General features: G+C 28.5%; 3 protein-coding genes across 3 annotated transcripts; all 3 read left to right on the forward strand.

Annotated features, from left to right (window-relative positions):
• The first annotated feature begins 11,733 nt into the window (after positions 1-11,733).
• On the forward strand, positions 11,734-12,665 carry LOC124942362 (ethylene-responsive transcription factor ERF105-like). The gene has a single exon (XM_047482849.1). The coding sequence runs from the start codon at positions 11,853-11,855 to the stop codon at positions 12,579-12,581; it is 729 nt and encodes a 242-aa protein (XP_047338805.1). The 5' UTR covers positions 11,734-11,852; the 3' UTR covers positions 12,582-12,665.
• A 7,441-nt stretch (positions 12,666-20,106) lies between these two features.
• LOC124942019 (ethylene-responsive transcription factor 5-like) lies at positions 20,107-21,046 on the forward strand. The gene has a single exon (XM_047482424.1). The coding sequence runs from the start codon at positions 20,201-20,203 to the stop codon at positions 20,987-20,989; it is 789 nt and encodes a 262-aa protein (XP_047338380.1). The 5' UTR covers positions 20,107-20,200; the 3' UTR covers positions 20,990-21,046.
• A 4,288-nt stretch (positions 21,047-25,334) lies between these two features.
• Positions 25,335-26,946, forward strand: LOC124942837. The gene has a single exon (XM_047483400.1). It carries the CDS (start codon positions 25,518-25,520, stop codon positions 26,622-26,624), a length of 1,107 nt encoding a protein of 368 aa, XP_047339356.1. The 5' UTR covers positions 25,335-25,517; the 3' UTR covers positions 26,625-26,946.
• The last annotated feature ends 288 nt before the right edge of the window (positions 26,947-27,234 follow it).

Consider the following 27,234-nt stretch of genomic DNA (forward strand, 5'->3'; position numbering starts at 1 on the left):
AAAATCAAAATAAACCATGAATTTCATGATGTAAATATCAAATTATATAAATAATTATGATATGATGTTTGAATTTTTTTTATCCGTTTTTTTAACTTTGAATTGTATCACATGAGAATGGAATTATTACAATTGTAGTATTTTCAGATTTTCTTTTTCTTCGCTTCGGAACGACGGAGGTTCATGGTAGTGACATCGAGGAGACTCGACCTCGATGGGAGTGGACACGTCGTGATCGGACAAACGAACAAGAATGTTTGTCTTCTTTTATCGTAATGTTCTTATTTCTTAACTAATTTTACCATATTAGTAAAAAATCTTTTTTTATTCTTTCATATGGTAACGATGGAAAGAAGGAGGAATGGCGTCCCTGCGACGTCGGAAAAGTGATCATTCAATGATAAGATTCAGCATGCTGCTTTTAAAGCAATGAATTGTTCGTGAAAAATGGAACGGCAAAGATGATTTTAAAAAATGAAAAAGACACATTCCGGTACCGGCCGATTGACGTAAGGCGAGGTCTCAGTCGTATATGGCAGAGTCTCGATTGATAGCGAGACCGGAAAGAAAGCAGTAATTCCTTATAAGGATGAAGCCAATAGAAATGCAACTATTTTCACATCTTACACATTTTTGTTAATGCATTCAATAGAAAGAATATACTCATGTATCTCGAAAAAAAAATTAAAATATAAATACGTTTCAATTAGTAAATTATACACAAAATTATGTCGTTCTAAAATTTTATAAAAATTAAATACCAAATCTATCTTTTTTCAAATTTTTTTCATTTTTTTTAAACGTTGGGCTTTACTTCTCCTACAGAGTGCGACTAATCTCGCGGATTAAGCAAATAGTTTGTAACACACTTAACTAATTAACAAGACGAGCATAACTTGTTGTCTGTCGGGCTCGTACCCAGAACCTCTGTGAAGCTAGGATATATATTTTATTATATTACACTTTTTTTAGTCACTTAACCTATCCAACATATTACAATATCTTCGACATATCACACACTCGTAAGTTAAGGAGGAATATTTGGTTTAAACCGAATATTCGACTGAATTTGAATTCACCGAATTTCAATAAATCAAATTCGAATTTCATTTTTTCTTTGTGAATCGAATTTTAAACCAATTCGAATTTAAATATGGTTTTCAAATTGGTTTTATCAAACCGAAAACCGAATTCATTTTTTATTATTATTATATTATTTATTATATATTATATATTATATATTATATATTATATATTATATATAATATAATATATATATATATATAATAATTTATTTATTTTATTATATATAATATATAATATAATATATATATATATAATAATTTATTTATTTTATTATATATATATATATATAATAATTTATTTATTTTATTATATATAATATATAATATATAATATATAATGATTTATTTATTTTATTGTATATAATATATAATAATTTTTCCTTCATTCTCTAAACCTAATTCATCATACCGTCCCCTCATCTATATTCTTTAAGTAGGCCGCGGCCAATATTCTTTAAGGAGGCCGCGGCCCATCCCATCTATATTTTTTAAGACAATAGCACAATATATATTCTCTAAACCTAATATATTTTTATTCTCTAATCTAATCAAATAATCTTCCTAGCCTCCATATATCTATTCTCTTAACCTAATCATCACATCTTTCTTTCATCTCTATTCTCATATGAAAAGCCTTCAGGTTTTATATCTTAGTTTTTTCTTTGTGAAGACTTTTAAATATTGATTTTATCTATGTTCAACACTTATTTCAAATTCAAGATCTATCTCCATTGTTTAATATTTATCTTCTCCACAATTTAAATTTCGTTTTGAATTAGAATGATTCAAATTCAAGATTTAACAATAAAAGAAAAAATAAAATCAATTTCGAATTATTAAAAATTTGAACCGAATATCAAATTAAAATTCGGTTTAATTTCAAATTGGCTAAAAATAATCGAAGAACATCGAATATGAACACACCTATTCTCTAGTCTTACTAAACATTCAATTGTACCACTAAACCAATGAATTTATAGCTATATTATTGCAACCATAGATTTTCGCCAATGAAATTATAGCTATATTATTGTAACCATAGATTTTTGCCAATGAATTAGTAGTTATATTATTGCAACCATTAAATAATATATATATATATATATATATATAAAAAGAGGACAAAAAGATAGGTACAAAAAAACTAATTCATAGTTCATACCACTATGAATGTTTCAACTTTTCAATTATATTTGACTCATGACTTCTGAATAATGTAGACCTACCCGTGAATGAATCAAACATAATTAGACATTGTTTATAATAAAAATATACAAAATTCTAAATTATTATAATTTAATTCACACAAAATTATTTCAAATAACTAAATCAACAAAAACTCATTAAATTAATTAAAATGAAAAGAATTTTGTTTTATAAACTAAAGATCAATAGTTAAATTTCTAAACTTTTGAGTTATTTTAAATTTAAAAAATCTTATCTAAATAGGACCGGAAGTTTCTGACCTTAACCTAATTAATAAATAGAATATATTAAAATTGGGTATACATAAAATGACTCAAAATAAATTTGCAAACTTGTTTACAAAATATATATATATATATTTTAAAGATTTTGTGTTTATCATTTCTTATTCAATCACTTATTTTATTTTATTTTTGTAGAATTTTTTACAAATATATTTGTTATTTAATTTATGTCATTTTAATGTGAAATAAAGAAATATGGTATTAATTAGTAATTACATTTAGTTAAATCGGGTTCGATCTAAAATAGTCCGATCAATCAGTGAATCAGGTCGTCAATCTGGTCGAATTTAGGTCATTTACAAATAAATAAATCAAGTTTATGTTTGAGATTTTTTTGAACCAAAATACTTAATAGGTCAGGATAATATCTTTAATCATGGATTTTTTTAACCAAATTGTGACCCTATACAAAATTATTTAATTTTCACTAAAAATGCAAAAAGAAAAACATATTTTTTATTCAGACAACAAAAGAGAAACATTCTAGTGAATATTTCTCATAATATTGCAAATTAGCTTCTTTATAATACTCAATTTAATCCTCACAGGAAATTTATTACTAACTTGGATTTTTTTTATGTAAAATAAAAATAAAAAATAATAATTTGAGCATTTATTTAATTTTAAATATTCACTTACATTTTATGATATGTAATTTTATTTTATTATTATTAATATATGATTAAATAGATGCAGGCCAATTTGATGCATCATTTTGAATTCTGAAAAAAGAACTATTAAGTATTAACGGCTAGGATTACCACTCATTAATATATAAATATACACGTTTGAAGTTACACTTTGATCTGCATTCCACTAAAATCCCCAGTCTGCAAATATCAAATATAACGATTTATGTGAATCATCTATAGCTGAAATAATCGGATTTTGTAGAGAAAAAACTTGAAAATTCGATTCGAGCTCAATTGAACACGTAGGAAGAAACGATAGTGGAATTAGGCAAAGGCCATGGAAAAGTATGTTGTGGAGATTCGGGATCTGAAATGTACTAGTTGTCGGTTGTGGCTTGGGAGTTTGATACTGCCGCCGAATCATATTCTTAATGGTTGATGTGTCCGTTCAGAGCCGGCCCCGAGGTTTGGACTGCCCTAGCCTCGGTAGAAAAATTTGGATATACTTTTGGTTGTCCTAAGTCTAGTTTTAAAAATTGATAAAAAAAAAATTCAATTTTGGTGAGATTTGAACCCATAACAACCCCACATTGAAACTTTAAATGGATATCTTGAACTACCAAGCTATAACTATTTATGTTTAAAATTATAATAAATCTAATTAAATATTTTGATATTTTTAACAAATGGGCTACCCTGGGGAGTGGGCTGCCATAGCCCGAGGGCTTGCCGGGCTTACCCTAGGGCCGACCCTGTGTCCGTTGTTATTAGTAGCCGAATCATATTATTAATGGTTGATGTGTCCGTTGTTATTAGTATTTCTCGATTCATTTGTTTTGATATTTTTAACAAATGAGCTGCCCTAGCCCGAGTGCTTGCCGAGCATACCCTAGGGTCGGCCCTGTGTCCGTTGTTATTAGTAGCCAAATCATATTATTAATGGTTGATGTGTCCGCGTTGTTATTAGTACTTCTCGATTCATTTGTTAATCATTTTTGTCCATTTTTTAATAGCTAACTTATAAAATTATATTTTTGTAAAAAAAAATTAAAGAGTAATTAAAATTAACATTTTAGTTCCTCCTATAATATTTTCTCATTATTTAGAATGTTTTTTTCAATTTCTCATTATTTAGAATGTTTTTTCACTTTTTTTTTATCATGAATAGAATCTATAAATTAGAGTTATATTAAGTTTTTATAAAATGATTTATTTTTGTGGGCTAAAAATATAATGAAAAATAATAAGAATAATAATAATAATATGTACATTAAAAGTCTCATAATCAAACAAATCACACATAAAAAATAAAATTAAAAAATTAATAATAATAAGTCTCATTTTCTTCAAATTATATCACTCCCTTTCTCCCTCAAGTCAAATCTTACCAAATTATTAGGTTCTTCACTCAACCATGCGCCAATATATATATCTTTTAATTTTTTTTCTTATTTGACTCAGTGTATATATATATTTATTATTTTCTTATTTGACTCCGTATATATATATATATAAAAAAAAAATAGATTATTGCCTTTTGAATGATTTGTTGGGCGTGTTCTATTTGATCACCCATAGTAAAAAAAAATGAAAGTCACCGAGAAGAAATGACACAGATAATTATATCTTCTTAGTTATAATTTTAATTATTACAATTTTTTTTATTATTATTTAACATTTAAATTTTTATTTAATTATTTTAATTTTATTTATATATAACTCTTCATATTAATAATAATTAAAACTGTATTTGATAACTTGACTATCACTTAATTAAATATATTAAAAATTTATTAAAAATAAGTAAGTTTGATTATAATCACTATATAATTAAGTAAAAACACGTTAAAAATAATAAGTTCAAATATAAAACTTATTTTAAAAGTGAAAAAGAGCTCAACACGTTACTCTAAAAAAAAGTTCATCAAAATATCACTGTATCCTTTTAAATTTAATAAAATTATTGGTATATATTATAAAATCGTATTATTTTTTTCATTTTTCTCTCTCTTTTTATATTTTTTATTAGAGAAATGATATTCTCAACGACAAGTTAGCGAAAGCAAGACCACGAATCCTACGTGCCCTTGCCAGCTAGGAGAGAGAAAAAAATAAAAATAAAATTGAAATTTTCTATTTCTCCCCAAAACCAAAAATCATATTATTTCTATCTTTCTATTTCCCCCCAAAACCAAAATCTTATTCTTTCTCTCTCTTTTGTTTCATTCTCTCTCTTTCTCTTTTGTTTCATTTTTCCTAAACCCACCGAGATTCTCTTCTTTCATTTTCACCGACTTCTCTTCCGATCGATCGAAATGGTAAGACTTCTTCCGTTAATGAAACATTTCATTTTTTCCCAAAACCAAAACCCCCACGACAATCTCTCTCTTTATTTTTCGTTTTCATTTCCCAAAACCCAACCCACTGTCGATCTTACTGAAACGTTTCATCGACTTCTTATCTTCCGATCGATTGAAATATAAAGTCTTTTTTCTTTCTTTCGTTTATCTTCCGTTCGAAATGATTGTCATATCAATATTTATGTTTAACGTTTATGGTTTAGCTGCTGAATCGATTTAGATTAGAGTTCTAAAAAATCTGGATCTTCATACATGACCTACAAATCAAATTAACATTACAATAAGATTATTAACAAGAAATGCTAGTTTCGGGACCAGAAAAGCTGGTTTCGGGACCAGAAAAGCTGGTTTCGGGACCCGAAACGGCAAAAAAAAAAAAAATATTTTTGTTTTTGTTTTTGGAAATGAGTGGTTTCGGGACCCGAAATGAGTGGTTTCGGGACCCGAAATGAGTGGTTTCGGGATCAGAAATGAGTGATTTCGGGACACTTTTTTTAATTTTTTTTTAATCTGAAACATTATAATGAATCTTAGAAAATCAAAAATAATTGAAGATAATGTTATTATACTAGAAATTTACATAATTAAACATTTATTTACAATGTTACAATCTGTCATTTATATCACATTTAAAATACAACCTACAATTTGAGAGATTAATCTCATTTCTTCATTAACTTGATCAATAAGAAGATTTGGATCTTCTACATGACCTACAAATCAAATTAACATTACAATAAGATTATTGGTTTATAAAAAAATAAAATAGCAATAAAAGATCGTATAGAAACCATTTCGGAGTTTGAAATCACCCTAAAATGGTGATTTCGGGACAAAAAATGCTGGTTTCGGAACCAGAAAAATTGGTTTCGGGACCCGAAATGAGTAGTTTCGGAACCCGAAACGGCAAAAAAAAAAAAAAAAATTTTTTTTTTTTGAAATGAGTGGTTTCGGGACCAGAAATGAGTGATTTCGGGACACTTTTTTTAAATTTTTTTTAATCTGAAACATTATAATGAATCTTAGAAAATCAAAAATAATTGAAGATAATGTTATTATACTAGAAATTTACATAATTAAACATTTATTTACAATGTTACAATCTGTCATTTATATCACATTTAAAATACAACCTACAATTTGAGAGATCTCAAATAATCTCATTTCTTCATTAACTTGATCAATAAGAAGATTTGGATCTTCATACATGACCTACAAATCAAATTAACATTACAATAAGATTATTGGTTTATACAAAAATAAAATAGCCATAAAAGATCGTATAGAAACCATTTCGGAGTTTGAAATCACCCTAAAATGGTGATTTCGGGACAAAAATTACTGGTTTCGGGACTAGAAAAGCTGGTTTCGGGACCCGAAACGGCCAAATTTTTTTTTTTTTTTTGGAAATGAGTGGTTTCGGGACCCGAAATGAGTGGTTTCGGAACCCGAAATGAGTGGTTTCGGGACCAGAAATGAGTGATTTCGGGACCAGAAATGGTTTTTTCTTACAACCTAATTGAAATTAGTTCTGCAACTAAACCCATAACAACAGCCAAACATTATATAATCATACTTCCGGGTCCCGAAATCACATTTTCGGGACCCATAACAGCCAAACATTATACAATCATACTTTCGGGTCTCTAAACCATCCATTTCCGGACCCATAATGCAGCAAATACACAATAATCATAGTTTTCTATCGTTAAAATCATTAAAATCATTAAAATCCCTAACCCTAACCGCAAAAAGCTAAACGATCTTCAAATCATTAAAATGATCTACGATTCTAAAAGAGAAAATGTTATTTACCTTGTCCTTTGAGATCTGGGAGATTTTGAAGTCTTGTATGGAGATGTACCTGGACCACCAGCCTGAAAAGATAGTATGAAGTGAACACGAAGGCAGACAATGAAGTGAACATACACGAAAGAGTTCTCTTACCATTTTCGATCGAAAGAAGATGAAAAAAATAGAAGAAGTCGGGAATGCCGGAGAGAAAAATCGCCAGAGAAGAAATCGGGGTTCGCCGAAAGTGATAAATGAAAATAAGAAAGAGAGGAAAGAAGAAAGAGAGGAAAGTAGAAAGAGAGGAAAGAAGAAAGAGGGGGAAACTAAAATATTTAATTTTTTTATTTTGTTTTTTTTCTTTTTCTCTCTCCTTGTGCTGGCAAGGCCACGTAGGATTGGATTCGTGGCCTTACTTTCGCTAACCCTTATCATACCTCTAAAATATATATATTTATCTCAAAGAAGGGGAAGTTTGTTTACTATTTTTAGAAAAAATTAAAAAATTAATACGATTTAATATGTAATAATATCAATAAATAAATATATATATATATATTTCTCTTATTTTTTTATTTATAATTAGTTAGATATTAATCTTATTTTTATTTGATAATGTTTGAAAATAATTAGTAAAAAATAATTAAATGAATTATGATAAAAAAAAAATGAAAAAATGTGTTATACTTATAATATGAAAAAGAAAAAACAATATTAATTTATATATAACATTAAATATGAGTTAATATATATATATATATATATCTTATTTTTATTTAATAATTAGCTTAGTATAATTTTTTTTTCTGGTATTTGAAAATAATTTGGTACAAATAATTAAATGAGTTATAATAAAAAGAGGTATGATAAACCCAACGAAGGGTTAACGAAAGTAAGGCCACGAATCCTACGTGGCCTTGCCAGCAAGGAGAGAGAAAAAGAAAAAAAAACAAAATAAAAAAATTAAATATTTCAGTTTCCCCCTCTTTCTTCTTTCCTCTCTTTCTACTTTCCTCTCTTTCTTCTTTCCTCTCTTTTTTATTTTCATTTATCACTTTCCGCGAACCCCGATTTCTTCTCTGGCGATTTTTCTCTCCGGCATTCCCGACTTCTTCTACTTTCTTCATCTTCTTTCGATCGAAAATGGTAAGAGAACTCTTTCGTGTATGTTCACTTCATTGTCTGCCTTCGTGTTCACTTCATACTATCTTTTCAGGCTGGTGGTCCAGGTACATCTCCATACAAGACTTCAAAATCTCCCAGATCTCAAAGGACAAGGTAAATAACATTTTCTCTTTTAGAATCGTAGATCATTTAATGATTTGAAGATCGTTTAGCTTTTTGCGGTTAGGGTTAGGGATTTTAATGATTTTAATGATTTTAACGATAGAAAACTATGATTATTGTGTATTTGCTGCATTATGGGTCCGGAAATGGATGGTTTAGAGACCCGAAAGTATGATTGTATAATGTTTGGCTGTTATGGGTCCCGAAAATGTGATTTCGGGACCCGGAAGTATGATTATATAATGTTTGGCTGTTGTTATGGGTTTAGTTGCAGAACTAATTTCAATTAGGTTGTAAGAAAGACCATTTTTGGTCCCGAAATCACTCATTTCTGGTCCCGAAACCACTCATTTCGGGTTCCGAAACCACTCATTTCGGGTCCTGAAACCACTCATTTCCAAAAAAAAAAAAAAAAAAAAATTTATTTTTTTGCCGTTTTGGGTCCCGAAACTAGCAATTTTTGTCCCGAAATCACCATTTTAGGGTGATTTCAAACTCCGAAATGATTTCTATACGATCTTTTATGGCTATTTTATTTTTGTATAAACCAATAATCTTATTGTAATGTTAATTTGATTTGTAGGTCATGTATGAAGATCCAAATCTTCTTATTGATCAAGTTAATGAAGAAATGAGATTATTTGAGATCTCTCAAATTGTAGGTTGTATTTTAAATGTGATATAAATGACAGATTGTAACATTGTAAATAAATGTTTAATTATGTAAATTTCTAGTATAATAACATTATCTTCAATTATTTTTGATTTTCTAAGATTCATTATAATGTTTCAGATTAAAAAAAAATTAAAAAAAGTGTCCCGAAATCACTCATTTCTGGTCCCGAAACCACTCATTTCGGGTCCCGAAACCACTCATTTCAAAAAAAAAAAAAAAAAAAAAAAATTTGTTTTTTTGCCGTTTCGGGTCCCGAAACTACTCATTTTGGGTCCCGAAACCAGTTTTTCTGGTCCCGAAACCAGCATTTTTTGTCCCGAAATCACCATTTTAGGGTGATTTCAAACTCCGAAATGGTTTCTATACGATCTTTTATTGCTATTTTATTTTTTTATAAACCAATAATCTTATTGTAATGTTAATTTGATTTGTAGGTCATGTATGAAGATTCAAATCTTCTTATTGATCAAGTTAATGAAGAAATTAGATTATTTGAGATCTCTCAAATTGTAGGTTGTATTTTAAATGTGATATAAATGACAGATTGTAACATTGTAAATAAATGTTTAATTATGTAATTTTCTAGTATAATAACATTATCTTCAATTATTTTTGATTTTCTAAGATTCATTATAATGTTTCAGATTAAAAAAAATTTAAAAAAAGTGTCCCGAAATCACTCATTTCTGGTCCCGAAACCACTCATTTCAAAAAAAAAAAAAAAATTTTTTTTTTTTTTTGCCGTTTCGGGTTCCGAAACTACTCATTTCGGGTCCCGAAACCAGTTTTTCTAGTTCCGAAACCAGCATTTTTTGTCCCGAAATCACCATTTTAGGGTGATTTCAAACTCCGAAATGGTTTCTATACGATCTTTTATTGCTATTTTATTTTTTTATAAACCAATAATTTTATTGTAATGTTAATTTGATTTGTAGGTCATGTATGAAGATCCAAATCTTCTTATTGATCAAGTTAATGAAGAAATGAGATTATTTGAGATCTCTCAAATTGTAGGTTGTATTTTAAATGTGATATAAATGACAGATTGTAACATTGTAAATAAATGTTTAATTATGTAAATTTCTAGTATAATAACATTATCTTCAATTATTCTTTGATTTTCTAAAATTCATTATAATGTTTCAGATTAAAAAAAATTAAAAAAAAGTGTCCCGAAATCACTCATTTCTGATCCCGAAACCACTCATTTCGGGTCCCGAAACCACTCATTTCCAAAAAAAAAAAAAAAAATTCGGGTCCCGAAACCAGCTTTTCTGGTCCCGAAACTAGCATTTCTTGTTAATAATCTTATTGTAATGTTAATTTGATTTGTAGGTCATGTATGAAGATCCAGATTTTTTAGAACTCTAATCTAAATCGATTCAGCAGCTAAACCATAAACGTTAAACATAAATATTGATATGACAATCATTTCGAACGGAAGATAAACGAAAAAAAGAAAAAAGACTTTATATTTCAATCGATCGGAAGATAAGAAGTCGATGAAACGTTTCAGTAAGATCAGTGGGTTGGGTTTTGGGAAATGGAAACGAAAAATAAAGAGAGAGATTGTCGTGGGGGTTTTGGTTTTGGGAAAAAATGAAATGTTTCATTAACGGAAGAAGTCTTACCATTTCAATCGATCGGAAAAGAAGTCGGTGAAAATGAAAGAAGAGAATCTCCGGTGGGTTTAGGAAAAATGAAACAAAAGAGAAAGAGAGAGAATGAAACAAAAGAGAGAGAAAGAATAAGATTTTGGTTTTGGGGGAAATAGAAAGATAGAAATAATAGGATTTTTGGTTTTGGGGGAAATAGAAAATTTCAATTTTATTTTTATTTTTTTTCTCTCTCCTAGCTGGCAAGGCCACGTAGGATTCGTGGCCTTGCTTTCGCTAACTTGTCGTTGAGAATATCATTTCTCTATATTTTATTATCTCTAATATATATATATATATAAATAAATAAACGTTAACAAATTATAATATAATATATTAGTTAACAAAATATAATATTTATTTTAATTATTTTTTATTTAATATATTAAATTATATATTTTAATATATTAAGTTTATTAACTAATATAAATAATATATAAAAGTGTTTGTTAATTTTTTATCTCTTATATTTAAATCATTAAATACTTAATTTAATTCAGTTCAAATTTTAATTTTATCATGATTCTTTAAAAAAATAACTCAATAATTATTAATTATACTAAAAATAAATTATAATAATTTCAAAAAATTAATAATTAAAATTAAAAAATGAGTCAGAAATATCGATTCCACACATTCACACCTAAAATAACTACCCTATATTATATTAGCCGTTGATTTGATTCGAATATCTAAGAGTTGAAAATGAGAGAAGATGCTTCCTTCCTTCTTCATACACGAATCCTGGAAGGTCTGTACATTTGAATTCTTCAATCTCTCCTCTCTCTATATATTCCACTCTCTTTCTACTCATCATCATCATCCAAGTTAACTGAACTGAACTTCTCACTCTCAAATCATTCATCATCATCATCTATGGCAGAAATCTCAACAATCGATCTCATCAGACAACATCTCCTAGGCGAATTCTCACCTGTTTATAACAATTCCAACCACACTACTACAACCTCTCAATCTGATTCCATCACCATCTCCGATTACCTAGAATCTGAATCTAAGATGAACTTTCTCGCTTCCACGAAAGCGGTTACAACAAGTTTCGCTAATCGGAAACCGATATTAACACTAGATCTGCCTACTAAACCAGCGGTTACGGTTACGGAATCAAGATCTGAGATTGAAGAGGATAGAAGACACTACAGAGGAGTTCGTCGGAGACCGTGGGGGAAATACGCGGCGGAGATTCGAGATCCAAAGCGTCGTGGATCTAGAGTTTGGTTAGGAACATTCGATACCGCTGCTGAAGCGGCCAAAGCTTACGATCGCGCTGCGTTTGATATGAGAGGGAGTAAAGCGATTCTTAATTTTCCATTAGAGGCTGGGAAATGGAATGTTGAAGAAGTTCAACCGTCTACTTCCGATGATTCTTTACCGGCGCCGGCGCCGGAAAATGGTAGAAAGAGAGATAGAGAAGATGAAGGAGAGGAGAAAACGGTTAAGAGAGAAAAGACGGAGTTTCCATTAACGCCGTCAAGTTGGATGGGGGTTTGGGATCAGAATAATAGTGGTGATATCTTTAATCTGCCGCTGTTATCACCGTTAACTCCTTCATTTTTTAGTTTTCCAATGCTTATGGTATTGTAGAAGTAATATTAATATGAATTGAAATTTGTTAAATTTGTTTTAAAATTATAAATTATTTGAAAAACTTAAATTATATTGATAAGATTTATCATTGGTTAAACCCATATATTTCTAGAATTCATAATTATCTTAGACAAATAATTAATAATTCATTTATTTTTAAACCTACCCATTTAATTTAAAGTATAATATTATATAAATATATATAAAAATAATTTAAGAATTAGAGTTGGTGGCTTTGGCCAATTTGGTTAGAAAAATTATGGATAAAATATGAGTTGTCATTTCTTTGAAAATAAAAAGAATTAATATTAAATTAATTGAAAATAAATAGAGAATTATGTCATATTTATTCATATTGATTGAATAACATAATCCATCACCTAATCCGAATTAATAACAATAATTCATGCCTCATTTAAATAATAGGAAAAGTACTTTTTATTATTTATTTATTTTTATCGAAATTCTATTTATTTTTGGTACATCTCATATGTTATATTTATTAAATTTTACTATCTATTTTTTCCTTGTAGTGTTAATTAGAAATATATTTTTTTTTAAATGTTAAACAATTGTTTTTATCTAACAAAAAAAAATGAATATAATAAGTTGTTCTGTTCATTCTAGATGTAAACGGTTATAACATAAATTCACTCATCTAAACATCTTCAATATAATCAATTAGGCCACCTATATATATAGGGGCGGAGCCAGGATGAAAAATTACATGGGGCTGACTCCAACTTGCATCTCAGATGTAACTTTCTATGCTCCGCTTTTTTTTTCAATAAGATTTCTACGATTATTAGAGATGGAGACTCGTCATGCCCTCTCAATGCATACGCTTGCAAAGTGAGTCACCGAGCGCTTTCAATAATTGTTGTAAGCCGTAATCTGTTATTTTGTTTTTCATCTGAAGACTATGCATTCATAATTTGTCAATATGACAAGGATATTCATTAGATTATCAAGATATTCAACTGCCCTATTATGTGGTGAAATATTACATTCTATATGCATAACAAAAGAGCATATATCCCCATCATTAACTCGCTTTCAATATTTGAATTCATCTATTGTAAATGTAGGTTTTTGGGGTTGCTTATGTTCAAACAAGAAACACGGGAAACAAAAAGCAGCATCTTTCAAAAGAGAGTATTCTAACCAAGTAAATTTCTTAAACCAATGACTTTGGAACCGTCGATTTTGATTTCCAAATTTGGTCGGCGGGTACTCATCCTTAATAGGTTGATATGACCTCATCTTGATATAAACTTGTCTAATTTAATCCATTTGATTAAAAGGATATTTTTATATCAGAATACGTAATGTTGAATCAAGTTTAAGATAACTTACATCAACATCAATTCTAGGAAATTTGTTAGGTTTTAAGCAGGGATTTGTATTACATTATTTTATATACTTTATTTATATTAGAAAATATTGTTAGTATAAAATAAAATATTAATAATAATTGTTTTAATAAAATTAAAATAATATATAGATAAAAATTATATTATAAAGGTGAGGCCAAGATTTGATCACCTGACCTGAAGGTTAACAATTTAGTTAAATAGCCAATTAGGCTAAGAGTCCTATGTCAAATACATATATAAAATATTTCATTTTAACATTTTAATTTAGGTGGGGCTGGAGCCCACCCTAGCCCATGTGCGGCTCCGCCCCTGTATATATATATAATCTAATATAACTATTAATTGATTACATTTATTACACCCCGCAATCGAAATAGGTGTACAAACTGAAATTGGATTGAAAATCATAAAAAAAAAACTCTCAAAAGCCTTAATGAAGATATCCGCAAGTTGAAAGCGAGATGGGACATGAAGAACTCAATCTAACAATGTGAGACATTCTCACGAACAAAGTGAATGCCCATCTGAATGTATTTGGTCCGTTGGTGCTGAAGAGGTTACTGGAGAGGTAAATCGTACTCATATTATCACAATAAACAAGAGTAGTAGTGGAAACAGGGCAATGAAGTTATAGGAGTAAATTTTGTAGCCAACAAGTTTCCAAAAATACATTCGCATCCGCCCGATACTTAGTCTCGATACTAGAATGGGACAAAGTTGTTTACGCTTAGCCGACCAAGAGATTATATTATCTCCAATAATACACAATAGCCAGACGTCGAACGCCGTGTGTCCGGGCACCCACCTCAGTCAACATCAATGTAAGTTAAGAGATATGTAATAGAGGATGGAACAAATGAAGGCCAAAATTAAGAGTTCCTTGAATATACTGGATAATTCTCTTTAGAGCCGCCATGTGTACCTCCCAATAATTATGAATGAAAAGACAAACCTGTTGAACCGCCTACGTGATATTAGGACGAAAAAACGTCAGATATTGTATAGCACTAGTTAAGTTGCGGTACAAAGAAGAATCTAACACAAGAGAATAGACTGAAGCCCAAGTTTCAGTGTAATATCAAACAGCATAGTCGACGGCTTATAAGATTACATACCCGCATTGTCTACAGTCTCAGACGCATACTTTCGTTGAGAGAAGATTCTATATCATTTGAATGAGGCATTATCGAAATGCCCAAAAAATAATACAAAAGACCTAAATCCTTCATAGCAAATCAAGCTGGAGATGAAGGATCAACGTAGAGAGTTAGAGGATGTCGTCAATATTATATCATCAACATACAATAACAAGTCGTGTGAAGGAGATCATATGAGATTGTGGCATGGATCCATTGAAGGACAATGACATTGAGCGTTAGTCGTATATCTTTCTCTTCGTCCATCGATGACGTCGGTAGAATAAGGACCGAAGAAATGATGTGATGAAGTACTCGATGAGGATGAGAATGAGAATGAATTTTGAATAACTCCGTCTATGTCGTGTATTGATTTCCAGCTCAATAACAATATCAACGTGATTCTTGATGTTGAAAACGTTAAGGGCCGGGTGAAATCATTGTTGGTTACTCGTCATCAGAAAAGAAAAGTGATTGAAAAGAAGATGAACTGTTAGGATACGACGTAAAAAAGTAATTAAAGAGAAGACAATAGAAAATGAACCAGAAAGAGAGAAGAAAGAAAAAACCCTAGGCTCTTATAACATAAATGAATACAATCCGTTGTTTTATTGTAAACTATATATACAAGATTATAACATTGAGATCCACTAATTTAGAGATTTTTAATATATTTAATTAGGCCAATCATATATAAAAAAATATAAAATAATTATTAATTAATTACATTTATTAAACAATATATATATTATATGATTTAAATAATCTAACAATTTCATAAATTTTAAGGATTAATTTGATTTAGTTTTCGTTACACATTTATATACATTTGATAATATCCTCAATTTATCTTTCTTATGTGTTAAATATTATCCAACTTAACTTATTTGTTATAAACCTTCAAATATTTTTTTTAACACTCAAATATATATATATATATATATTTGTTTATAAGGATAACTTGTTTCATAGAAATATTCTAAAAAATAATTTAAAATTATTATAATAAATTATTAAATAATTGCAATTGGCAACTTGTTAACGTTTATAAAACAAGTCAAAACTTAATAATAAACAAATAGTTATATAATAATAATATTTTGAGAAATATAATAATACATGACTTAGGATTGAGTTAACGTCTAAATTTCAACACTTATTACAAGTTTGTCCTTTATAAAGAATTTTTTAAATAAAATATACTAATTTTACGTTTTTGCCCATACATGCGTGCGTCACTATTTTGCTGTCTTACGTATTGTTCATTTAATAAGGAAGATCAAACATCTATTTAATATTTGTTAGGATAAGGTGGGCATTTATGAGTTGTAAATATTTTAAAATAATATAATTAAATTAAAAAAATCAACCACAAGATTTAAAAAACAGAATTTTATAAAATTAATATTTTTTAAATTTTAATAAATAATATTTACTATAAATTAATTTCATTATTGTCATTTTATTAGAAATAATTTTTTATTTATTTTCATATCAACCTTCTAGAAGAAATATATATATCATCGTAGAAAAGCTTATTAGTAGCTTTTTATAAAATCAAGAAAAAGTCATCGACTTTATATTTATAGAAGAAAGCAATCTTGTTCTAGAAACACAACTAGGGTTAGTTTTATTATAAAAAAAAAACGTAGCAATAAAAAAGAATAATGAGGACATCAGCAAAATTAAATAAAATTATTTCAATTAATTCAATAAACTCTATAAGATCAAGTCATAAAACATTTAAGGCTTTATGTCATTTATGATTTTAATATCAATAGGAATTGAACTCATTGATATCTCAAGTAAAAAATTATAGTATCAATTGTTTTAAATTAAAATTTTACTAAAAAGTCTTATAAGTTCAAATTTTAATGTGGAATTATAATTTAAAAAAAATGAAGTTAGCTTATTATAGATAATAAACTATAGTTTCAATACATTGTAAATGTGTTAAAAAATAAATACATATTTGATTTTATTATATATATATAGGATAGTTGAAAACTAAAGACTATAGTTTGCTTAAGATATTAAATTGTTAAGGTGGGAACATGACTTCCATATTAGTATTATAGGTACTAACTTCCTAACAAAGAAAATTATCTTTATGACTATAATATTTTTTTTAAACGGTTTCGTCATTAAAAAGACTCAAAAATAATAAAAGGAGTAAAAGAGTTGAAATTGAGCTTATAACCGTTTGCTCAAAGTCAACACACGATAACAATGAGGAATCCACAGTTGACCAAAAAACGCACACGAACATGAAATCAAAATACAAAAGTGAATAATGAATGAAAATAGCAATCAATCAACTAAAACAAGACGATAAGAGTTGATTTTCTTGTCTCGGACTCGTCTCTCTTGTCTTTGCATTTGTTCTTTCTTGTCAATTTTAAGTTTTTTTTGAGATATATTTCCGAATAGAGTTCCGGCTTTTTCGTCTATAAATTTTTTATAATACTAAAATAAAGTTGTCTTAAATAAATAATTATATTATTAGTTTTATGAGGACAATTAAGCACAATTTTATTCTCAGAGAAATATTAAAGTTAGTTTTATAGTGTGTTTTAATTTTAATTTTAATTTTTTATCAAAAATGTATATATTATATATTTTTCAATAATTCAATATTATTTATCAAATAAAATACTACAATTTTATTTAGTTATTTCAAATACAAAATATACTATAATGATTTAACCAAATAAAAACACAAAATAACCTATTTTTTCAGAGTAAAATTATTTTATTTTGAAAAAACATAAATAAAAATTATAAAGAACTTAACATCAAACGAGCTCTAACAACCTCTTAGAGCTAGTTTAATAGTTAGTTATTGGATAAAACTCATTTTTTTTAAAAAAAACTCAAATATCACATCAATAATCTAATAAATCAATTTTATCCATTTAAATACCAAAATTATTTTTTAATTAAATTTTTAACTAAATTGAATATTAATATAAATATATATATATATTAAATAAAAATAGGCCTCAGAGTAATTTGGTCTTCCAAATTTAAAAACCACAATTTTTCTACATTTTATCAAAATGGTCTTCTTTTTTAAAAAAAAAAATCATGTAAAACTCAAAAACATCATTCCTCAAACAAGACCTTATAACTTTTTAGGATTTTATTAAAAAAATATTTTCTCCTTAAAAAAAACAAGTTATTATAATTTTAATTGGTATAATTACTCAATTATTTTTTTTATTTAAATTATAATAAAAAATAAGAATATTTTAATTAAAAAATAAATATTTTAATTATTAAATTGATAATAGAATTTAAATATTTTTATAAAGAAACTAAGTAAATTTAAAAAATCACCCAACTTTGAAGAAAATCTTCTAAGTCATTTGATTTGATTATTTTTTTCGAATTTTTACCCAAAACATAATTATCTCAAGATATTTTTTTTTACAATAATTAAACTATTTAATTTATCAACTAAAATTTTTATTTTAAAATTTAAATTTTAAATATAAAAAATACATTATAATAATTTAAAAAACTAAAATTTAAACAACATATTTTAATTAAATAATATATTTAATAAAAACTCAACAAAACCCCCTAAATAAAAAACATAAAAAATCCTTATTATCTAATAAAAGATTAGTGTCACGACACAACGAAATTGAGAACGAAAACAAAACCACAATCTATAACTCAACAAAATAATAAATAAAATTAACATGTTCGGGATTAAAATTTCCCTTTTGAACATACCCTAATATATATATATATATATATATATATATATATATATATATATATATTTATATTTGTTATTATGAATTTTTTTTATATGGCCTACATGATAGGTTGACAATTTTGGACACGACACGAAAACACGACATAGACTGAACACGAAAAATTAGGTTAAGGTCATGTATTTTTTTAAGGCTGACAATTTTGAACACGACACGAAAACACGATCCAGACCGAACACAAAAAAATCAGGTTAGAGTCATGTATTTTTTTGTTCAGGTTAAAATTAGGTCGACCTGTTTAACCTAATTAATAAATATTGTCAAAATCGGGTCAACCTGAAATGACCCAAAGTAGACTAAATAACATGTTTACAAGTTTCTTTTGTTGAGTTTTGTGTTATTCTTTCTTATTCACTCTTCTGTAAATTTTTTTATAAACAGATTTGTGATTTAACTTTATTTTTATTTTATATTGATGTCATTTTAATTTGATATAGATAAGTGAATTGATTGAATCAGGTTTGGATCGAGTTGAGTTAGTTAAATCGGGTTAAACGGGTCAAACGAGCCAAGTTCAGATCAATCACAAATAAATAGATCAGGTTCGAGTTAGAGATTTTGACCCGAATTACTAAACATGTCAGTTTAGGTTAGAATCGTTCAAACACGTTAACATGTAAACTCGAACCCGCCAATCTGATATTACCTAGATTGTCACCCCTAATTTTTTTTTTCAAGTCGAAATTAGGTCGACATGTTTAATCTGATTAATAAATAGGTGAAACTCGGGTTGACCTGACATAACCCAAATTAGACCTGATAACCCGTTTACAAGTTTTTTTTATTGAATTTTGTGTTATTCTTTCTTATTCACTAATTATTATTTTTTACATTTTTTTTATAAGCGAATTTATATTTTAACTTAATTTTTATTTTATATTTATGTTATTTTAATTTGAAATAAAGATATACAAATTAATTAATCAGGTTTGGTTTAAATTGAATTAGATAAATCAAGTCAAACAGTCAAATTTTAGAAATTTTTTACCCAAATTATTAAACAAATCAAATTTAAGTTAAAATTGCTAAACATGTTAACTCGAATATGAAACTTACTTAAATTTCCACCCATTCGAATAAAAGATTTCTTTATATTCAAATTTCACATGTATATATATAATAATAATAAACCGGACCCACCAATTGATAAGAGGGACATTTCCTGGCTGGTTCATAGATGAATCCTGGAAGCTCTGCATATTTGTGTTTATATAAATCCCATTTTCCACTCTCTTTCTACTCATCCAAAATCCATCATCATCTTCATCTTCTCCATTTCTCACTCTCTCTATCTTCCACTCCAGAATCAAACATCATCAATGGCGGCCACATCTCCAGAACTCTCCAACATCGATTTCATCAGACAACATCTTCTAAGCGACTTCTCTCTTCACGAAAACTTCCTAATTAACGATCTATCCGTTTCAAATTCGCAATCCGATTCTCCATCTTCCGATATTTTCGAATTCGAATCCGAATCTAAAATAATCGATCTCACTTCACCTAAGTCCGTCAACACAATCCGCAGAACAAGTTTCAACAATCGGAAACCATCATTAACACTAGATCTACCATCAGTTAAGAAACTAGAGATCACCGAACTCAAACCGACGGTTACGGATGCGAAATCTGAGATAAACGATGATAGAAGACACTACAGAGGAGTTCGCCGGAGACCGTGGGGGAAATACGCAGCGGAGATTCGCGATCCAAAGCGTCGTGGATCTAGAGTTTGGTTAGGAACATTCGATACCGCTGCTGAAGCGGCCAAAGCTTACGATCGCGCTGCGTTTGATATGCGAGGAAGTAAAGCGATTCTTAATTTTCCATTGGAGGCTGGGAAATGGAATGTTGAAGAAGCTCAACCGTCTACTTCCGATGATTCTTTTCCGGCGCCGGCGCCGGAAAAAGGTGGAAAGAGAGATAGAGAGGATGAAGAAGGAGAGGAGAAAACGGTTAAGAGAGAAAAGACGGAGTTTCCATTAACGCCGTCAAGTTGGATGGGGGTTTGGGATCAGAATAACAGTAACGGTATATTCAATTTGCCGTTGTTGTCACCGTTAACTCCGCATCCGTTTTTAAGTGTTTGGCAGCCGATGGTTCTTTAAAATAATATGTTATTAGGTTTGTTTTGAAATAAAAAAAAATCATATATTATGAAATTATTTGAATAATCTAAAAGATATCAAATAATGTTAAATATGAGTTTGTAAAAAAATAATATATATATATATATATATATATATATATATATATATATAAGTGTGATTTTGTATTATGATTATGAAAGCTATTATTATAGCTGCAAATTTAATTGTTTCAATCTATGTTTCTCAACATGTATTCATCATTTCGGGCATAATCCAATAGATACATCTAAAAATGATTTCAAATAATGAATTTAGTACTTACTATTATAGGGACATAAAAATGAATTTTTAAATACTATTTTATTTCTCTAAAATCAAATAATCCATTAATCTATATTATAATCCACATATATAATACTTCAGTATGTTTTTGTTAGTCTATACAATATGATATAATATTTTAACTTGAAAAAATACTAGAGAAGAAATAACTTGACATCATTATATTTGTTGGAAAAAGAAAAGTATAAATAGAGTAGAGATAAATTCTATTATTTTTTCGACCATCAAATTGCTTAACGTCATTCTCCCAGTCTACTTTTCAAATTCTCTCCCAAACTTTCTAAAAAAAATGTTAATTGAATATATTTAAATGGAATCCTTCAAAATTTCAATGGTATTAATCAGTCCATTAACTTCGGCCCAAACAAAGTAGAATATGGGCTTTAAAACCACCCACATGCTTTCAAATTATAACAGAATCCGCAACGGTAGATTTTAGTCCATTTCGAAAAAAGATAAAAATTTAATTGAATGTAATATTTTCCTCAATTTTTTAATTTAATTCATTATTTAAATTTTAAAAACTAGCATTTTTCCCGTGCATTTGCACGAGTATTAATATAAAAATCGTGAAAAAAAACTACGGATAACATTCTTTATTTTATTTTTAACCGTTTTAAGTTTATGGGTGGGTCAACCCACAATCCGACCCAAGTATCCATTTACTCAACACCTATATAGATTAGTTAGTTAAAAAGTTGAACTTATATTAATATTAAAACGTTACGCGTTTATCAAATTTGGTTTTGAATTTAAAATATAAAGTCTTTGTAGCCTAGTTGGTTAAAGAGTTGTACTTGTTTTGTTAGGTTGCAAGTTCGAAACATACCTCTAGCATTTTTAATTTTATTTTTAACCGTTTTAAATTTAAAAACGGGTCAACCCACAATCCGACCCAAGTATCCAAATTAACCACAGCTCTCGACCCGCCAATCCGGACACTTTAAAAATTAAGCATCATTATATATATATATATATATATATAGATTAGTTAGTTAAAAAGTTGAACTTATATTAATATTAAAACGTCTCGCGTTTATCAAATTTGGTGTTGAATTTAAAATATAAAGTCTTTGTAGCCTAGTTGGTAAAAGAGTTGTACTTGTTTTGTTTGGTTGCAAGTTCGAAACATACCTCTAGCATTTTTAATTTTATTTTTAACCGTTTTAAATTTAAAAACGGGTCAACCCACAATCCGACCCAAGTATCCAAATTAACCACAGCTCTCGACCCGCCAATCCGGACACTTTAAAAATTAAGCATCATTATATATATATATAGATTAGTTAGTTAAAAAGTTGAACTTATATTAATATTAAAACGTCCCGCGTTTATCAAATTTGGTTTTGAATTTAAAATATAAAGTCTTTGTAGCCTAGTTGGTTAAAGAGTTGTATTTGTTTTGTTAGGTTGCAAGTTCGAAACATACCTCTAGCATTTTTAATTTTATTTTTAACCGTTTTAAATTTAAAAACGGGTCAACCCACAATCCGACCCAAGTATCCAAATTAACCACAGCTCTCGACCCGCCAATCCGGACACTTTAAAAATTAAGCATCATTATATATATATATAGATTAGTTAGTTAAAAAGTTGAACTTATATTAATATTAAAACGTCTCGCGTTTATCAAATTTGGTGTTGAATTTAAAATATAAAGTCTTTGTAGCCTAGTTGGTTAAAGAGTTGTACTTGTTTTGTTAGGTTGCAAGTTCGAAACATACCTCTAGCATTTTTAATTTTATTTTTAACCGTTTTAAATTTAAAAACGGGTCAACCCACAATCCGACCCAAGTATCCAAATTAACCACAGCTCTCGACCCGCCAATCCGGACACTTTAAAAATTAAGCATCATTATATATATAGATACGATCAAACCTACACTTATCGATAAACATGGTTGGTACTAGGTAAGCCCATCAAAACTCCGGCAGCCTACCTCACAAATTTAGATCAACTTACTTATTTTTTAAAATATTAAAAGGTTTGGTTTAATAGTTAAGATGTAAGATTTAAATTTTTATTTGGTCACATCTTCAAAACTCAACAAAACACATTCTTTTTAATTAAAACTAGTGTAGCTAATTTTACTTCCACGTTTTTCTACTTTGCGACTAGGGCAAGCCAAAATTCAGTCCCGGTTAAGTCTATCAAAATTGAGAGTTTACGTAAAATCGTTAAACCGTTATAAACTCGTAAAATCTAGAGTTACTTGAAAGAGTAAGAGTTTAATTTTAAAAAATACTATTTATATATTATTATTATTTATATATAATTAAGTATTTTATACCTAACAAATTAAAAGAATTTATATATAAAAATAAACAAATAATAATAATGAGTAAATAACACTATAAAAAAATTACAATTAATTAATTTAAACAAATAATAATTTAATTTTTTTATTTTTAAATATAAAATTATTTTTTTAAACGTAAAATCGTATTAAATCGTAAAATCGGAATTATTTATAAAATCTTAAATCTTATTATCGTAAATTAAAAATCGTAAGATTTTAATTCGTTGACCTTATGTGAAATCATAAAATCGTATAACTTTAAGAGTCAACTCGAGATTTTAATAGCCTTGATCTCGGCATTGATCCATAATATTCCTCTTATTTTTCTTAAGTTCATCACAACTTTTTTTGAAATCTATCTCAACTCTAATATCTAAATCAGTTTTTAGTTCACTAAAATAAGTTCTCTTATCTATTTAAAGGAACTCTATCAAGTTAAGTTATCTTATAATAGTAAAGTATTGATATCATTATCAATTGAATCATAAGAAGTTTATTTGAAAAAAGGAAAAGAAAAGGGTATTGGTTTATAGCGTAGGGTGGCCAAAAGAAAAAGAATAATCCCCACCACCATTTCCACGCTACCTTATTCATTTCTTCCCTTACTTCTATTCCCATTCCCCACTTTTAATTCCATTAGTATCTTAAAAATATCATTTCACTTTTTTTTGTTACATTCAAATCAACCCTTTTACTTCTATATATTACATTCTAAATTGGAATCTCATTTTTTACACTATTATTTTGTTTACACATTGTACAAGTAAAAACTCATAGTGGGTTCATAACTCTCAATCTTACCCTATAATAATTGTTTTTGAGTGATTTGTTTGGTAGTAATTGTCACAAAACTGAAAAATATTTTAGTGATTTTATATAAGGTCTTATTGGCAAATATTTTTTAATCAAAGTTTTTTTTTAAGCAAATTATTAAAAAATTTAAAGTTACACTTATACTTTAAGTGAAAAATTAACAATCCAACTTTAACATTTTGTCAATTAGGTCAGACTTTTTCAGATAGAGTGGTTTGTTCATAACAAATAAGAAATAAATAGTGATTATTGAGTATTAATAATAGAAACTTTGTTTTTAAAAACAATTGAATTTCCATCCTTGTAACATTTATAACATAAACCTTGTAACATTTATAACATAAACTTTGAAGAGTTTGACTCAACCTCTTAATAAAAAGAAACATTTTATTTTTAATATAAATATACTACTAGATCATGTATCTTTTCCTATCATCAATGTCTCAATACCCAAATTCAATTTAAAATAACTAAATTTGACCCTACTCCTTAGATTTGAGTAATTTTATATTTTTTAGAAATGATTTAGCCAGCAAAAATATAACAAAACAAGATCATGAATCCGACGTGGTCTGCCACATGTGCATTAAAGAGAAATAAAAAAAATTATATTTGAAACAATAATAATAAATTTTAAAAAATGACCATATTTAAGAAACTTTTGACCTAAACATGACGATATTCAGATCAAGTTAGATTCGTGGTATTGCTTTGTTTCTCAACTTCGGTTTTTTTCTATAAATAAGTAAGTGAGAATGGAATTTATATGTTCTAATTTGTTTGTCCAATGTTCACACACAAAAAAAATGTTATATATTAGTTTCAAAACAAATAAATAAAAGATAGATATAATAGTGATAGAAGATCAGTTTAATTAGTTGAGTTATAAAATGTTGTCACTATTCCTTCTTCCTAAGAATAAAAGAATCTCATTCATCAACATCTTCTTCTTCTTCTTCATTACAAAGCATCTCTTCACTTTTACTTAACCCTTAAGTATTCCTCCCTTCCATTTTTCCACTCTTCTTCTTCATCATTCCACATTTCTTCATTAACCCAAATCACACCAAGCTTTCTCTCTTTCTCCTCTAATGGCGGATACAGATACAGACACATACAACAAGCCGCCAACCAAATCAAACCCAAAAAACCTCTTCAGCCATTTCATATTCAAATCCGCCATTGTTACACTTCTCTTCCTTGTTCTCCTCCCTTTCTTCTCTTCTCAAGTTCCTGATTTCATCAACCAATCATTCAATACCAGAAGTTGGGAACTTCTGCAACTTGTCTTGGTCGGAATTGCTGTCTCTTACGGTTTGTTTAGTCAGAAAACAGAGGAATCTAGTAAAGAACAATCCTCTGGATTCGACAATGCTGCTCATTCATATGTCTCAAAATTCCTAGAAGTTTCATCAGTTTTCGATGTTGAAACTGAAAACCCAACTGGGTCTGATCATGACAACAAGATTGAATCTTGGAATTCTCAGTATTTTAGAGAAGAACCCATGGTGGTCGTGGCTCAAGATCAAGAAAGCTCTGTTCTTGATCAAGAACAAAGATCTTTAAATAAACCAATACTTCTACCAATTCGAAGCTTAAATTCACGAATACCCAATTCTCATATTCCATTGAGAAGTTCGAGTTTGAGAATTAGCGACGAAAATGTCGTTCTTCGTTCACCAATTCCATGGAGGTCGAGATCGGGAAGGATGGAGATGAAGGAAGAGATAGGAATCGATCCTAACCCTCCATTAATAGATGAATCACAAATCGGACGGTTCAAACCAAGTACAGAAGAATCTCAGAGACAGAAGATATGTTACAAGGCGGCGCCACCGCCTCCACCGCCGCCGCAACCGCCAACAAGATCTTATTCTGATAAAGGATTGAAAAATGAAATCTTGACCCATAAGAAACCCAATACTGAATCGGGTTCAAAAGTGAGATCTTTTGTACCCGTTTCGGAGAAAAGGGTAGAACCGATCTTTCTAGAAGATTCTTCTTCTGATGATGAAAAGGAGGAAGAAGTGGAAGAAAGACACAGCAATGGTGAAGAAGAAGAAAACGGTTTGAATGATGACGTGGGTCCTGACGTCAACAAGCAGGCAGATGAATTCATAGCGAAATTCAGAGAGCAAATTAGGTTACAGAGGATTGATTCAATCAAGAGATCAACTAAAAGAAATTCTAACAAGTAATTAAATTAGCTTTTTTATTTTATTGAAAGTTTCTTATAATTTATTACTCAAACTTTTATTTTGTTTTGGGGTATAAGGATGTTGCCATGATTTATGTATGTATTTGTATGTATATGGTTTCTTACTTTAAATACAAATTCAATCGGTAGGATCCGGTTGCATACGGGTCGGTTGAGGTTTAGGGTCTCAAATCGCCTTTTAAGGTTATTGGGTTTTTAGGGTTTCGAATTTGTTGGTATGATTCGGACTAGGAATGACCTATCCACTGTATCCGGTTCAACTGCGATCCTGACCTGAACGTTAATGAGGATCATGTGAGGTAACTTGGGTTTATTTTTATAAATTTCATAGCTATATGGGTTATAGGTCATCCTATGAACAGTTCGCAACTGAGTGGAGATCATCAACTTTTATATGAAATGATATTAAGTTTTTGTTTTTCGACCATCTATGTCACACTTGTGACTTGGTTTCTTTTAATCACAATGTCAATGTGTAACAGAATTTCGCGGCCATAAATAAATGCTAATGAGAAAATGTGTGGTTTAACAAATATTTGTAGTCACTACCACTTGTGTCATTTAAACTATTATACTAAATTATAAACTCG

The sequence above is a fragment of the Impatiens glandulifera genome, chromosome 6 (assembly GCF_907164915.1).
Source record: "Impatiens glandulifera chromosome 6, dImpGla2.1, whole genome shotgun sequence".
Lineage (NCBI taxonomy): Eukaryota > Viridiplantae > Streptophyta > Magnoliopsida > Ericales > Balsaminaceae > Impatiens > Impatiens glandulifera.

Coding starts and splice junctions, on each gene's coding strand:
- LOC124942019 (XM_047482424.1), top strand. CDS start 20,201: ATGGCGGCCACATCTCCAGAACTCTCCAACATCGATTTCATCAGACAA.
- LOC124942837 (XM_047483400.1), top strand. CDS start 25,518: ATGGCGGATACAGATACAGACACATACAACAAGCCGCCAACCAAATCA.
- LOC124942362 (XM_047482849.1), top strand. CDS start 11,853: ATGGCAGAAATCTCAACAATCGATCTCATCAGACAACATCTCCTAGGC.